Genomic DNA, 15,407 nt, shown 5'->3' with positions numbered 1-15,407 from the left:
CAAACAAATGTGCAGATACAAATAGCTTCCTCCATTTTGAGTAGCAATCACAATACGCCACCTCACAATGAATGCTGTTTCCTGTGCCTCTAAATGAGTATTTCCCGTGTATTCAAGCGCAGCACAATGTGACAAAAGCCCTGCTTGGATCATGCTACTGGCTGATTCGTTGAAGTTTTCAGGCCCACTCAGCAGACTTAAAATGCAGGTAAAAAAGTAAAACGTGCAAAAAGTGAATTAACAAACCTTCCAATCAGGACGTACACCACAATAGTGAGAAGAATAATGGCGACAGCTGCAGATATGGCAATCATTACCACTTGGCTGTTTTCACTGGAAATTGAGAAAGCTGTAAGAGTGACAGGAGAAACAATAAAGGCTTAGCAGGTTACCATGTATATACAGAGTGAGGTGAATTTTGCCTCCATTTTCCCCTTTATTGCTTCACAACGTAAGAACATAATGCCCAATTTCCAAAGAAGAGTGACTCATTAATCTTAACACAATGACCAACACTCGCCAGTGCTTATATATGTGACCAATTTCTAGTTCAAAAATCAGTAGCGATATTTTGGGGAGTCACTCAAATGTATTATCCAGACAAGATGAACAACTATGCATAACTGAGTAGAAGTACCATAAAACATACATCTTAAACCTCAATGTTTTGCAGGCTTTAGTTACATCTATCCCCAGCTTCACAGGCATACATACAATAACGCATACAACTGTTACAATGCACGCTTTTTGACCAGCATTTTGTTTTGTATCTAGAAAAGGGCTCCTGCGCGTTTCCTGCATAGAGAAAAAGGGTGGAGGAACAGAGGGTTATGGTAACTTTATTCAAAATGAAGTCGAAGGTGATTCGTTTATAAAGTTCACCAGGCCACCAAAATGTTATTACAGACTCATGGCATTTGAGTTGTTGTGCATGTTTTAATTTGTTATTATTATAATACGCATTTGAATGGGGGTACATAACAGCCTACAGATATTGAGCAGGCACGTGCACAGTTGTCAAAGTTCACTTCTGAATTAGGAGATAAAGTGATAGCTAATTTATCTCAGAAGAATCAAAGAGGCTATGTGGAAGGGACAAAGAGGCCTGATATACGGACATCATAACTGAGGCTGAGGACTTAACTAAATAATTAGTTAAAACATTAGGAGAAGCGCAACAGGTCAGTAATTATGTTTATTGCCCACATTTATCACCTGTAACATACAAAAATGCTGGATGTTTCTTCTCAGGCATTTAAAAAAAAATTGGAAGTGGAATTAAAGATGTTAAGACCGTTGATCAAAATGAAAACAGAAACACATTATCTTAATAAGTGGAATGACACGCCTGTATAAAAGGATTAGGCCTAGCCTAATTAGTGGGGGATACATCCCCACCTGAACTCAGATTGATCAAAGTCATGCACAGGGTGATTTAATACATTATAGAGAGAGTAATCACCACACACTATAGCAGAGATCCCAGCCGGAAGAGTGAATGGATGGTCTGAAACTTTGTCAAACATCATTGCTCAAGCAATGAATTACTCTTTCGCCTTAACGTCATTATACAATGTCTTAGTTAGTTGTGGCCAACTTTCAGCTAAAACTGTCCGTTCTGGACGCGATCCAGATGACCTTGCTAGTTATTAGATGACAGCTGGAACCCCTTTTAGTAGCACAGGGGCAAGCACATAGAGCTGTCCAAACTTCATACTGCTGTCTTTGTAATCCCACCTGGAAATTAAAAAATTCCTCGCAGAGCAGCTTATGTTTGCGTGAGGACGGTTTCTCCAGATTAAATAATTGGAATAAAATGTCTGTTTGTTAGTGGGCCTAAACTTTACATCCAGATTGAGACTAATGAGATCGCCCAGTTGAGTTTTAGCCACATTAAGATTTGAAGTGGACTACAGTGAGTTAAAGAGCAACTATATCTGAAAATTCTACGTAGTGCTCAACTTCAGCCAGTAGTTGCAGGTGGAGCGCATCAGCACACATTTTTGGGGACTAGCACTTAATTTTCCTCATCACACTATGACCCAGAGCAAGAGAAATAAAAACACAAAATGAGAAAAGAAGGAGGAAGAGAAATGCAGAAAAGCAGTGACAAAGAATGGAGGCAGGGATGAAAGAGCGCCCGGGTTAAGGTTACAGGGAGTGTCTGGTGGTGGATGAAATAGGCAGGAGGCTGAATCTAGACTTCAAAGTCTTGGTATTCTGCACCCCCAACATTCAACAGCGCCTTCTGCAGGCCTCTAAGTAAAACTTTGGGCCTAGCACTTTTTCTTTTAGAAAATCAGCACTGATGCTACCCAAGCTTTTGGTGGCATTAGCAAACCAAGGGCCAGATGTACCAAGGGGTTTTATCCATTCTGTGCCTATAGGAAAATGTGTTTGTACATATGGGCCCAAATTCTGTCCTTTTGTTGGTCACATTACTAGACTTCTTGCAGGCACTGCAGAACCACGTCTCAACACGACTGTGGGCCAAGTAACATTGCAGTTTGCAAACATGATTTTCAGACAAGTTTGAATTTCTGTTGAAGAGGTTCCCATTGTGATAATAGTTAAATAATCACTTGAAATGTCATTTTAATTTAGTCCATAGAAATATACATTGTTACAAAGCAATATGTTTTTTACTAAAGGTTTGTGACTATGGATAATGGTTCAATGTGAACTTCACTCACAGGTATGTGGATATCAAATCTTTGACTGTGCATCAATATCAATTGACTTTTGCGCCACTAAGTGTATTGGGAGACATTAATAAAAGTAGCATACACTTATGAGTAATTTTTAAATGCAATTTACCCTTTTGAGTAACATTACTATGTTTGGCTATTCACAACATCAGGGTATAAAATTACTAAAAATTGTAGGCTACATGGCTCCACTCCCTGAATACAGGGGTGGAGGCAAATTCGTGACTGTAGTTACTACTACCAAATTATAAACAGTAATAAGTTCAGCACACACATGGCCAACTACCGGTACTGCAACACCCTCCTACGAAAAATAGTGGAGGTGGGAATGTAAAGAAAACCCCATAGGAACTAATCTTACATTATTTTAAATTATTTTAAAAAGTTAAAAATATTAAAACAACGTTAATGTTAAAAAGAATCTAAAAATAAAACATTTATTATAAAGTCATAAACTATTTTCACAAGTTTTTTTTTTAATTTAATGCATGAACATACCACTATTTTTTACTAAAACATAACAAATTTACTTTAATTAATTCTGTACACCACTTTTAATAATTATGAATGCCTGATAAAATAATTTGCTATTTTTACCTTGAGTCCCTGGAAACAGTGGGGCCTTGGAGGCAGCTTCAGGACATATCACACATCTGCTGCCTGACCAAGTGCTATAAAGTGCCACACCTGGTCCTGCGGTGTGGGAGTGCATCGTGGAGCGACTTTGAGTCCCAGGAAGTAGTAGGGTATGGAAGGCGGCCACAGGACTTTGCACACACCTGGTGCCTGTCCACGCGCTAAAACCTTCCACACTTAGTCCCACAGTGCAGGAGTGCACTGTGGACTGACTTAGAGTTCAAGGAAGCAGTGGGGTATAAGAGACAGCCCAGGGCATTGCACCCAAAATTAATTTAATAGCATTGGAATATTATTTATTTTGTTCTACTTTAAAGTGCATTGTGAAGGGACCTTGAGTCCCTGGAAGCAGTGGGGAATGGGAGGCAGCCCCAGGACATTGCACACATCTGCTGCCTGCCTAAGTGCTATAAATCACTACACCTGGACCTGCGGTGCAGGAGTGCAGTTTGGAAGGACTTTGAGTCCCAGGAAGCAGTGGGGCATGGGAGGCAGCCCCAGGACATTGCACACTCCTGCTGCCTGCCCAAGCTCTATAAAGCGTCACACCTGGTCCAGCAACGCAGGATGTGCATGGGCCATACCTGGGTGAGTTGTGGGCCAAGGGCAGGCTGTCCTGCGCCCATCAGCACCATGAAGAGCTGGGGCGAGGCCACCCCTTTGTTTTTTCTTTGGTTTTGTGCTTGTACATTTGCAGCTATCGCCTGGTAAGACTCCTACGTCTATTTGGTCTTAGCCCATTGTTTAAATCTCTCCCTGTTGTCTACTTGGGCCGACTAATGTGTCATCTGAGCATTAGGGGTGCTGGCCTCTTCTGAACTGCATCATAGGCCTATGGAGCTGCACCTACTACCACAATTACCCTAACTGCCTCAATCTATACCTTGCCCTCCCCAATAGGAACTTTTGAGCTTTTATTTGACTCGAGACAATGGGTGCAGTATGCTAGTGGTCTCTGCCTGCACTTTTATTGTGCTGGTGAGAGGGCAGCAAGTAAGGACAGTAAGAGAGGGGAGTAGCTGTCTTCTTGATCCACCGCAAGGAGATGGTTCTTTGCCACCAAATGAAATTGTCTGCTTACAATATGGGCAAGAGCAAATCCACTGCCTTAAGCATGTCCAGTGTGCCAACCAGGGGACGCTAATTAACAGGTACCATTAGCAGTTTTTTTACTAATGCTATGGGTGCTATTCAAACAGAAATTGAATACATGGAGGGGAGATTGAGGGCCACAAGGAAAGCGCTGACCCTGGCTTCCATCAATGTCTCACCTGCTGCCCATACTTCTATATGTGTAAGTGCTGACAAAAAAACAAACTAGCCCCCATGGGCTCGTTGACGTTGGCAGTTGCCTGGGTGTGGACAACCCTTGTGTATTCACAGGGGTGTGGACATAGTACTGGTGTCTGAACCACCAACTGAGACGGATACTGGCTCACCACTGTCCAATAAGTCAAAAGTCAATGCAGGACAGACCAAAACTGCCTCAAGGAAAGCCACCATGGCCACAAGATGTTTCACCAAAGCAGCCACAAATGGCCCACTTAAGAAAGATTTCTGCCCACAGGGCAGATAGAGTTATGGCCTGACACTTCTAGAGGGACTGCAATCAAAACTCACCCTACTCCGTTAGACATAAAACATATGGAGAATGTACTTTCAAAGCTACAGGTAGTCTCAGCGCTCAAGGGAATTGAAGGGGCATTAAAGGAGATCTTAGTGGATCGCTCCAGGCCAGTGGAGAACTTTGGAATCAAGAACAATGTGCATCTGGGCCCCTCATATCAACCAGTCTACGACACAAAGAAAGTTGCAAAGAGCAGTATCCGCCAGGGGACAAATTCCGGGTCAGCTCCTGTACAGTCACCATGCAGTAACCTGATGATCTTCCCCTTTACCATTTGTTACCACTCAACCGCTACCTGGCAATCCTTTGGCCAGAATACTAAATGAGCTTTCTCCCATCAGACAAACTATGATCTTAGAAATACCTCCTGAAGCAGCCCCCATAGTGATTATATAAAAAATGTGCCAGTTTTGCAGACAGGTCAAAGTGAAAGTATGTTGCAACTAAAGAATAAGGTCACACATTGGCTGTGCAGATCACAGAGGAATCTTAACAGCAACACTGTCTTCAATGGCATCATCATTGTACGGAGAGTCTCGTGGGTTGGCAATAGCACCGAGAGGGAGCAAGGAGGCTGTATTGTTGTCAACGTTTGGGACAAACATCTGACTGGCTTTTTATTGCATAGCCTATCAAGACTGGCTCAGAATAAACACACTATACAAGCGAGCCCTTGGTCTATTTTTTTAGGCCTTACTCTTTTCCTTTACATATAAATGACCTCCTACTCCATTACCTCAGCCTTTATTACCATGGCCACAGGCCTCACCATTTATCATACCAATGCACAATAATTTTTCAGCATTAGAGGCCGTAGCCTGACTGGGAACACATGCCTGCACGCCTGAAGCGAAATGTGGTCTGCTGTATACAAATTACTCTGAGGTGGAGACTTGGGACTCTGGTGCAAAAAGGAGGTCCATGGGCTGGGGTGATGCCATGTGTGAAAATTGTAAGCCCGCATTTAAAGTACCTGTCCCCATTTCCACAGCGTTAGTGGATATAACAATGTTTGGTAGCAGGGAGAAAGCTTGAAGCTTGAGGATATCGATGCTTCCAGGTCTGGACCTGCTTCTAACACTTATCTCCCTGCTCTATTCTGTCATCGAATACTCTCACCACTGGGCCAAAACCTGTGAACCCTACTTGAAATTAAGTTGAGCTATCCCCCAAGCAAGTGTCTGCACCGGTTACCATCCCCAGTGTTCCTACATTCCCTGCTTCAATTGCACAGAATACAAAAAATCCTTTTCTGCGACACCCTGGAATTACAGACAAACTGACAGACCCTTATTGGGCCAAAATGATAAATGACCATCAGACTGTCTGTTCACAGGAGATATTGCCTTGCACTAGTGAGCATATCAATGAGTATTATTCTGTGATGACGCCTGCCCTGCCATCTACACATGGACATAATAGTTGTAGTCTCTTGAACTTAATCAGTGTTGTATTGCCTTGCAAAATTGTCATGTCATATTTATACTCCCCCCATTTTTAATTCCTTCACATCGTACTATAATTTGGATACATTTTTGCCACAGTAATTTTAACGTTAGGAATTAATTATTAGTGGGTTCCCTTGACTCCGTATTGGGTGATGTCGTAGGCAGGACTTATGGGGACTATTTTATATTGTGGAGTGGAGATTTTAACTGCTGTATTTGCCCTATTTCTAACATTGTCTATGGCCTGTGAGGCATAGACACTACTGACCAATCACACTTTAACCATAATCCCTGTGGCAAAGTGCTCAATAAAATGATGGTGAGGCAGCATCTTAAATTTACTGTTGACTTATTAGAGGAGTCAGTTATTGGACCAGTGTTATTCACTGGGAGAGGAAAGGGCAGTCTAATTGAGTATTTTGCTGTATCAGAAGAGTTGGGACAAATTTAACCCATTTTTCCATTTCTATAGTGTCATAGGTGACCATAATCCCCTAGCCCTACATACATCACTAGGGCAGACTATGTTACAACACACCCACACCAACCCTCCATCAAGCTACACAAAAAATAAGGGTTTCGCCACAAGTTGGCATACATAGATTCAGGGGTGAAGGTTGGCTGCCTGGTGTGTGACAATATGGAGCACTTTATGAAGAGTCATGATAGCTATACCAATCCAACAGTTATATTCTGGGGGACTATACTGGTATTTGTCAGTGTGCCTTGGAACTGCAGACAGCTGCCTAGTTATTCCATGTGGTAAGACAAAAGACGTGGTTTGACAAAACTTGCTCGAAAGCCCATAGCCTTTTAAAAACACCTGTAGACACCATTAAAAGAAGCGATCAGAGCAAGGAAGAAAAACATAAGAAAGAAGGCATAGGAACAACATGTAGGGCTAGCATAACTAACAATGCCTCCCTGTTCTGGAAAGTGGTGAGCTAGACTTATTTCACCAGTGGACACAATAACATTACAGATGTATCCATTCAGCCCCCCACATGGATGGCACACTTCACAAAGACATTTGAAGCCAAACTCCCAATTACCACAATTCCTTAGAAGAGGTTATCCTGGCAGTTAGGTGGTGCCCTAACAATAAAGTCCCAGGACTGGATGGGGTCCCTATCAACTTCTTTAAAATAATATGGACCTATAGGCGTCACTTTTAGTTAATATCCTGAAGTATGCTATTATTTGTGGCCTGCCTAATTTTTGGTGAAAGGCTGCCAAAGATCCAATCTCTATAAAGGGGGCTAAATGGGATCCTCGTTGCTATCATCCAATATCACTTATTGACTCTACGGCCAAGGTGATGGGCAGGATCCTGCTGGACCACTTTGAGACCTGCACTCAGAAGGAGGGCATTTGAACACCAGTACAATGTAGGTTAAGGTGAGTCCTAGGGACCATAGATCAATGTATCAATCTTCATCTCCTGATCTTTCAGATCAAAGATGGGTGTCTATATCTTGCAATTAGGACCCTAGCTCAGCTGTTGACAATGTTGACAGAGGCAGGCTGTGGACCAGAATCCTGGCTATGGGCACTGACACTAGGATAATACATATTATCTAGACTACATGAGGAAGTGGTGGGCAGTGTCGGATAGGGGCCCAATGGAGAATGTACATGCCCCATTAACGTCGGTCAGGGCATAAGAAAGGGTTGTATACTTGCCCCGTTTCTGTTTATCCAACACCTCAATGATTTGCAGACCATCCTGTCAGAGGTGGATTCTGCGTCCCGTAAGGTTGGTACAAAAGGCCTGCCTGTCCTCATTTATGATGATGACTGTGTTTACACAGGCTGCTGGACAGTATTATGGGTTAGATGGACAGTCTGGGGCTACACACAAATAAGTCCAAATCATATTACATGACATGTGGTCATCCTAAAACCAAGATGAGGATGTTCCAGATCAGTGGTATTAAACTACAGGCAATATCAACTTTCACCTTTCTTGGGATATCTTTTGCTAACAACTGCATCTGCAAACACCTCATAAAAAATGAGACATCCACATCTTGAGCAGAATAGGGTATCCACATTTACGTTTGTGAATAAATTGGGTTTGTCCTCCCTTGAGGCAATACTCAACATCTATAAAGCTAGATGCATTTCAACTGCCTTTTATGGGGCAAGTATCTGGGGAATCTGTAACAAGACACTGTTGCAAACTGACAAAAAGTTTATTGCTGAAACTTTTGCGCCTACCCCAAAGTGTACCTGCCTTACTTGCCATGAGAATCTGGGTTTAAAATATTTGGAGGACACAATTAAGGTAGCCCCAACACTATTATGGATTTCCATCTGGTGTCGATCCGAAACCATACTCACCAAGGCAATTATTACAGACTGTTTGGCTCTAGACACAGCTTACTTTATGAGTGTCTACAATATGTCAATTTGCAACTTTACTCCATTCCATTAAGCTTTATTTCGGTAATAAAAGTACCATAAAAGCTCATCATACAATACACACATTAAAAATATAAAAGAACAATAATATAAAACTCTCTAACTGGATAATGCTCGAAAATCGGTGATTAAATACGAAATGCTAAATTCTAAAACATAATCAAAAATTATAAAGGATCACCAATATAAAAAGACAGTAATATAAAAACATTCACCCTATAAGCTAAAACACAGAATAAAAAAACAATATAGCAGCTTTGAATTTAAAATCAAATATTCACTATAAAAGCGACGTATCCAATTTTATCTACAAACAGACTTACTTTAGTTTAATGCATTGCAAGCTGCCCCTATCCGTTTCACTCTTATGTACCAAATTGCATCTAACTATCTAGCCAAAGCACATACCACAATGCCATGGGTATTTGTTTTGCAAATTCTATGAGCTAAGAGCCGGTTATTGATGCCCATGGATCTGCAAAGAGGTATAATCCATCGGATCTGTTGTTTGGCATATGCGGGACAATGAAATAACACATGAGCAATGCATTCAGATGACCCACAACCCATTGGGCATAGGTCTTGTTGGTTATCCTGTTGGGACCACCTGCAAGTAAAAGTGCGTAGTGGTAACGACCCCAACCTAAACCTGATGTAAAGTGCACATGCTCGGGGGGAAAAAATCAAGTCCATATAATTTTCAAATTCATAGTGACATTTGGCTGATATAAATCTATCTGTCAAACTGAACGAAGGCAACTCAGCTGGTTTTACTATTTTTAAGTTTAACCAATTTGCATTCTTAACAACTTTTTGCCGCATTTTTTGGGAGGCAATGGAGGTCTGTCCAAAACGAGCCTAACCCTAGTTTGGTCAAACTGTTTTTGACATGATTACACCATGGGATTTTTCTTATTACGTGTGTACTCAGCAGGGCATTCAACCATATTCTATATGGACTGAAAATATCTGTGGACCAAATCCTAATCCAATACAATATTGGTCTTAAAGTGGCTATGTGGGCGATGGAATCTAGATTTAGGTCCATCTGAATGGGCAAAGTGGGGGAACTAGTCGGTATTTTTAACAAGTCCTTTATGAATGAGTTTTCAGCAAGCTCTAGGTCCCTCAGATTGCCATGCCCCCATAGCTCTGCTCCATACAAAGCCGCCCCTCTAGCTTGTACTTTATATATTTCTATTGCGGGGGAGATTGTGAATCAACTTTACTCAATTGACTGCCATGATTACTTTGAGAATCCCCAGTGCCTCACAGGGCACTCATTAAAAAGGTGTTGATAGCCCTTAACGCACTCAACAGAAAGGCCCAGAAATGTGGTAAGTGGCAGGTGGACCTATGTCTCTTTGAAAATGACCATCTCTATAGAACCCTAACTGCTTATTATATCCAGTATACAGAGGTACTATTGGGTAAGATTCCTTCTTAACCTGGCCCATATGCTGGTCATCTATCCATCACATCCTTATTGTGATAAAGATTTTAAAGCATGTCCTTATGAATCAAAAACTCCCCAGTCACAGCTGCATTTTGTCTTTTTGTGTGACATATAAGGCCTCGAGGAAAAACGTTATTGGCCCCTTTCCTCAGAACCTTTAACATCACATTAAGTAGACCAGTGTTATTGCACATCCAGCTTCTACTACCTCACCTGGTATCACACATAGTTTATAGGTTTATTTCAGCCTCTGTTAGGAGCCCAAAATTGCAGGAAAACAATAACCCCCATATATAAATTCAGCCAGTAAATATTGTAAACATTTTGCTCATCATTGATTGCGTATAAAGCACTTTTCCTGGCATTAGAAGGCTTACTTGTTTTATTGTAATGTATGCTGCACCCTACATATTTACTCTGCCAAAGGTTTCTTCAGTCTGCTACATGAGGTTTCATATGGCCCCTTTCTTGGAGGCAGAAGTGTCTGCACTAGGCTCACTGTTCTGACGGGTTCCATCTTACAGTGCCTAGGTCTGAGGATTCCCTATATATATGTACAGCGGTAGGCACCATTTTTATTAGTTTTGATGTATTTTATTATATTGTCTTTTCTCTGCCTTTTTGGCATTTGTATGTCATCCCATGTGTGATTTTATAATGTATAGTTTAATTTGCTGAGAGCCCTGTCTCTTATGATATTTCTGAAAATCAATTTGTTATCTCCAGTATTAATACATTTCATCGGTAAGGTCTTATTGTGTGGGGAGCCCGTCAAACGAACTGGAGAAATGTTCCTTTAAATGTTGATCTGTTTATCTATAATTATATTGTTGACTTTGTTTTATGATGTTGGTATAATGTTTGAATTGTGCGCTTTTATGGTTTCACAACTGAATAAAGATTAATATCCTAAATATATAAAATGAATTTAGATTATTTTGCATACAAATATTTTTCTAAATTTATTATAAAGTAAACCTTTTTATTTTCCCTATATTTAACCACAGGGGGTTACCATAGGAAGAAGATCTTCAGCCCAACTGTGGAGTCTCCCTATAGTAAAATAATGGAAAAATATTATTATAATTAAAATATAGAGAGAAAGAGAAAGAGAGGAAGACTTGTATTAAATAACAGCATTTAATCAATAGTGCTCCTCCAGTCTTTCCTCTGTTGAAGAGATTACAAACTTGCAAAGGATGAAAGGGTGATCCGTTCTCAAAACGCCTCTAAAAGTGCAGCTAAGAGAACGCAGCTTACAAATGTGTCTTCAAAAGAACGAAGCCTTTCCCAACTTTCAATTTTTATTTCTAGTTGTGGCTTTTAATTGAAATTAGTTTCCTTACAAACGACAACGATCTACTACAATTTTTGCGGGCGTGAAATCATGTAATGCACATAATACTAATGGGTTGTTCATGGGATGCTCCGGAGTGCTCTGTCTCTCATTATCATTCATGTCCCTCTGAAGAATCATCCAAAATGTGGCTGCTCTTTTTCCCCTCTGACGAATTTAGATCACTAGTAAGCTGCAACATTGAATAAACATTATAACCAAACATACAGAGCGGGAATACAAAAACTCTCCTGGAATAATCAAAGTAGTTGAAATAAATATCTCGCTTACGTACAGTCTGGGCTGGTTTCAAACTCAAACTTGCGGCTGTTTGGTCCGTATCCAGCCGCAGTGCGAGCCCGGATCTGGAACACGTACGTAGTATCCGGCTTCAGGCCATTGATGGTCACGTTGGTTCCCCTCGATCTCAAAATGGTGTAGCTTGTCTCCTGTTCCTGCTTTTGGGCGAAATGATAAGCATATTAATACCAAAACAGAAGTTGCATTCACGAACAGAGACTGTTTTAGATATTCGTGGCATTCATGATTTGATGGTCATAGTAGATATCTGTAGTGACCTGGTGGACACTGCTACAAAAGAATGAGGGCCTTCCATCTTCCAACCTTTTAAACTGAGTATCTCTGCTTTTAAAACCCCGCGACTTTCACGACACGAAATGGCCATTATGTGATATTCTGGAGGGTTATTTTGTGCTACTGTTTAGCATGAACTGCGCTCTTGCATCCATCTTGAACGTGAGGGCACATTTTGCGCTAAAAAGTGCTATATCACACAAAAAACATCTGCTCGCATTCTGTTCATTCGCGGTGCTTCTGTGCTCCCTCAATAGAATTTCTCCCTAGATGAGATCACAATTTCGAAAAGTTGTGTAATTTTGTGATCTCGGGTACTTCACATAAGAAGAACACATTGAATTTCTGAAAGTTATACATGATTATGCTGGCACAATGAAATATCGCTTGGGTCTAGATAACAGTAATGCTCGTTATTTATAGCATTTTTAAACAATAAAAGATTATATTTAGGCACTATTTAAGAAAGTGATTATTTGTGGAAAAGTTAGCATTGAACTAAAAAGAGAGCAGATCTGTCTCTTATGATTACAAGAGGGTTAAGGACTATCGGGGTCATTACGACCCTGGCGGCCGGCGGTAAGTCCCCGACCGCCAGCCTGTCCGTGGCGATAAACACCGCCATTGAAAGGCTGGCGGTAAGGGGACTTGGGGTGCCCCTGGGGGCCCCTGCACTGCCCATGCACTTGGCATAGGCAGTGCAGTGGGCCCCAGACATAGCCCCGTCGCGCATTTCACTGCCTGAATTTCGGGCAGTGAAATGCGCGACGGGTGCTACTGCACCCGCTGCACATCAGCATTGCTGCCGGCTCTATTACGAGCCGGCAGCAATGTTGATGTGACATTTCCACTGGGCCAGCGGAGTCTGCTGGCCCAGCGGAAATGTCATCATAGGGAGCCAGGAATACCGCCGGCAATGGCGGCATTCTGTCTCCCGCGGCCTCGGCGGTCTTTTTGCAAGACCGCCGAGGTCGTAATGACCCCCCATATGTTAATAGATGTATTCAATCCCCCATAGAACGTTCTGGAACCACCTTTTTTTCCTGCGTTAAAACACACTACTGTCTTGTAAAGTGCAAGGCGTTTTGAATAGTTGTTCTACAGTTTATTAGACTCAGGCAGGCCAGCCAGCAAAGTCATAAAAGTCCTTACAGTTTGCGAACAAGCAAAAGTACATTTCCGTTCAATAAAACATACCAGTTCCTTAGGCCTGTGACTGTCAGACTGCGTTAGTTCACTAACCCAATCTGAGCTCGCACTAGACTGTAGGAAGAAAGGGCGCATTCCAGGCTGCAAGACGACTGCTACAATGTGGTATACGAGGGCCGGTGAAACACCAGTAAAACCAACAGCTAACGACACGTTGTAATAACAGGGGCAGCCGACCAGGCTTGTAACACGTTTTATTTTCCTGTTCGCCTAAAGTAGACTGATTATACATAATCCTCCAATGACTGCTTGGCAAAAATCACCAGTGGTTGTATGTGCACACAGAAACGTGGAAAGCGAGACTGTAGATAAATGCACATTCTATGATTTTTCTCTATCTATGTATGTATGTATTTATTTCTTTGTTACCGTTGTTTTAGGCCTATGCAACATTTTAATTACGCTGGTGAAATTTGTATAATTCCTGAATTTCACATTACTAAAATTCCCAAAATTACATGAAATTTCACATTAAGCAGTTTTGTGTAATTTAGCACCCAAGAGACTCATTCGCGATTTGCTCTTGCAAAACGTTTTTACCCAAAGGGTGCGCTCATATGAAAAAAAGTTAAGTAAGATAACGGCCAACCATAATTCACTTTCACAATTTTATTTCGCAAAATATGTGGAATTTCACAACATTTCACTCGCAGCACAAAATTATGCAATGTCGCCCACCCTTTGAACATATTTAGCATGGACCTTGTCACTTTGGCCGAAGAGATTGCTCAGAAAGACTGGCATGATCAAATGCATAAGACACACAGTCCTCCGGGCGACATCTTGGACCATAGTCTCACCACAATCTCTCAAAAACGTTGCACGCTTCTCCTCTATGCAAGGACATATGCAGTGCTCAAGGATCCTCCTTACGAAAGAATTAATAGCATTTTGTTCAGAAACAGCGCGGGAACAACAAACTCATCACAGACCAAAAAAGGACAAATTAGTCACCACAGCATTTTATTGTACTCTGCTTTCTATTAAGATAGATCGATAAGTGACTTGTGCATTTTTTTTTGCAATTAAAATATTCTTGTGCTTCGGGGCATCAATAGATGTTTATTGCACTTTCTCCTCATCGCACATCTCCAGTTATGGCAGTGCTTAATTTGAGCCGGTGGTTGCAGGCGGGGCACACCAGCTCTCATTTTTTGTAAAATGCATTTAATTGTCTAATCAGAGTTTGACCCAGAACAAGAGAGAGGGACAGAAGTAAACAAAAGGAAGAAAATAAATATAGAGATACAGTGGCAAATAAAGGAGGGATTCAAAAGAACCTGAAAGTGTGATATAAGGAAGCAATGAGTGACTGGTGGTGGATGACAGATGCATGAGGTGCAATCAAGACTGCGCAGCCTTGATATTCAGCCTCTCTGATATTTGATAGCAACGACCGCTAGCTTCACTGAAAAACTTTGGGCCCTAATACGCCCCACAGAAAAGGGCCATAATGCAAAGCATTGGGAGTACAGTGTGGCTTTAAGGGTGCTAGCTGCAAATTGTGTTTGGACAGAGTGTTGACACATATATAAGAGACCAATTTGTGTTTAGTTGTGAATCTAAGAAAATTCAAGTTCACTAGTTTGCTGTAATCCTAAACTTTCTGAGGTGCGGGATATTGCCAAGAGCACTGAGAGGTCAACATTTCACCTAAAGCATTAAAGGTTGAGGAGGTTAGAACTAGTTTACAAGTGTGTATAGTTCAAATGAAAAAGACAACCCAGGAGTCTGTTGGGAATAGACAAAACTTCAGCTGTTTTGAATGTGGTTTTAAATCACATTTTAGTAATAATCCAGGGTGCCCCACACTTGAAAAAAATGTAATAAGAGCAACAAAGTGAGATATTTCAAAGTGTCTTCAGAAGTACAGAGCCCAACAGGGGTGTGAATGTCAACACAGTGGAAGATGTCAGTGATACATTGGATAATTTAGTTCTTGCATTATATGGTGATAACACTGATTTTC

General features: G+C 41.3%; 1 protein-coding gene across 6 annotated transcripts in view; it reads right to left on the bottom strand.

Annotated features, from left to right (window-relative positions):
- Positions 1-15,407, bottom strand: part of EPHA3 (EPH receptor A3) — an 853,173-nt gene that overhangs the window by 306,481 nt on the left and 531,285 nt on the right. For 4 of the 6 annotated variants that reach the window (XM_069204910.1, XM_069204911.1, XM_069204915.1 and 1 more), the window contains exons 7-8: positions 11,931-12,093; positions 247-349 (exon numbers count right to left, since the gene is read on the bottom strand). In XM_069204910.1, the coding sequence (XP_069061011.1) occupies positions 247-349; positions 11,931-12,093 (266 nt within the window). The remainder of the gene's footprint in view (positions 1-246; positions 350-11,930; positions 12,094-15,407) is intronic. The other 2 variants (XM_069204912.1, XM_069204913.1) reach the window with 1 other exon arrangement.

This window comes from Pleurodeles waltl, chromosome 8, assembly GCF_031143425.1.
Source record: "Pleurodeles waltl isolate 20211129_DDA chromosome 8, aPleWal1.hap1.20221129, whole genome shotgun sequence".
NCBI classification, from domain to species: Eukaryota; Metazoa; Chordata; class Amphibia; order Caudata; family Salamandridae; genus Pleurodeles; species Pleurodeles waltl.
Note: the sequence above shows the minus strand (reverse complement) of the source record. Positions and strands in the feature narration are given on the sequence as shown.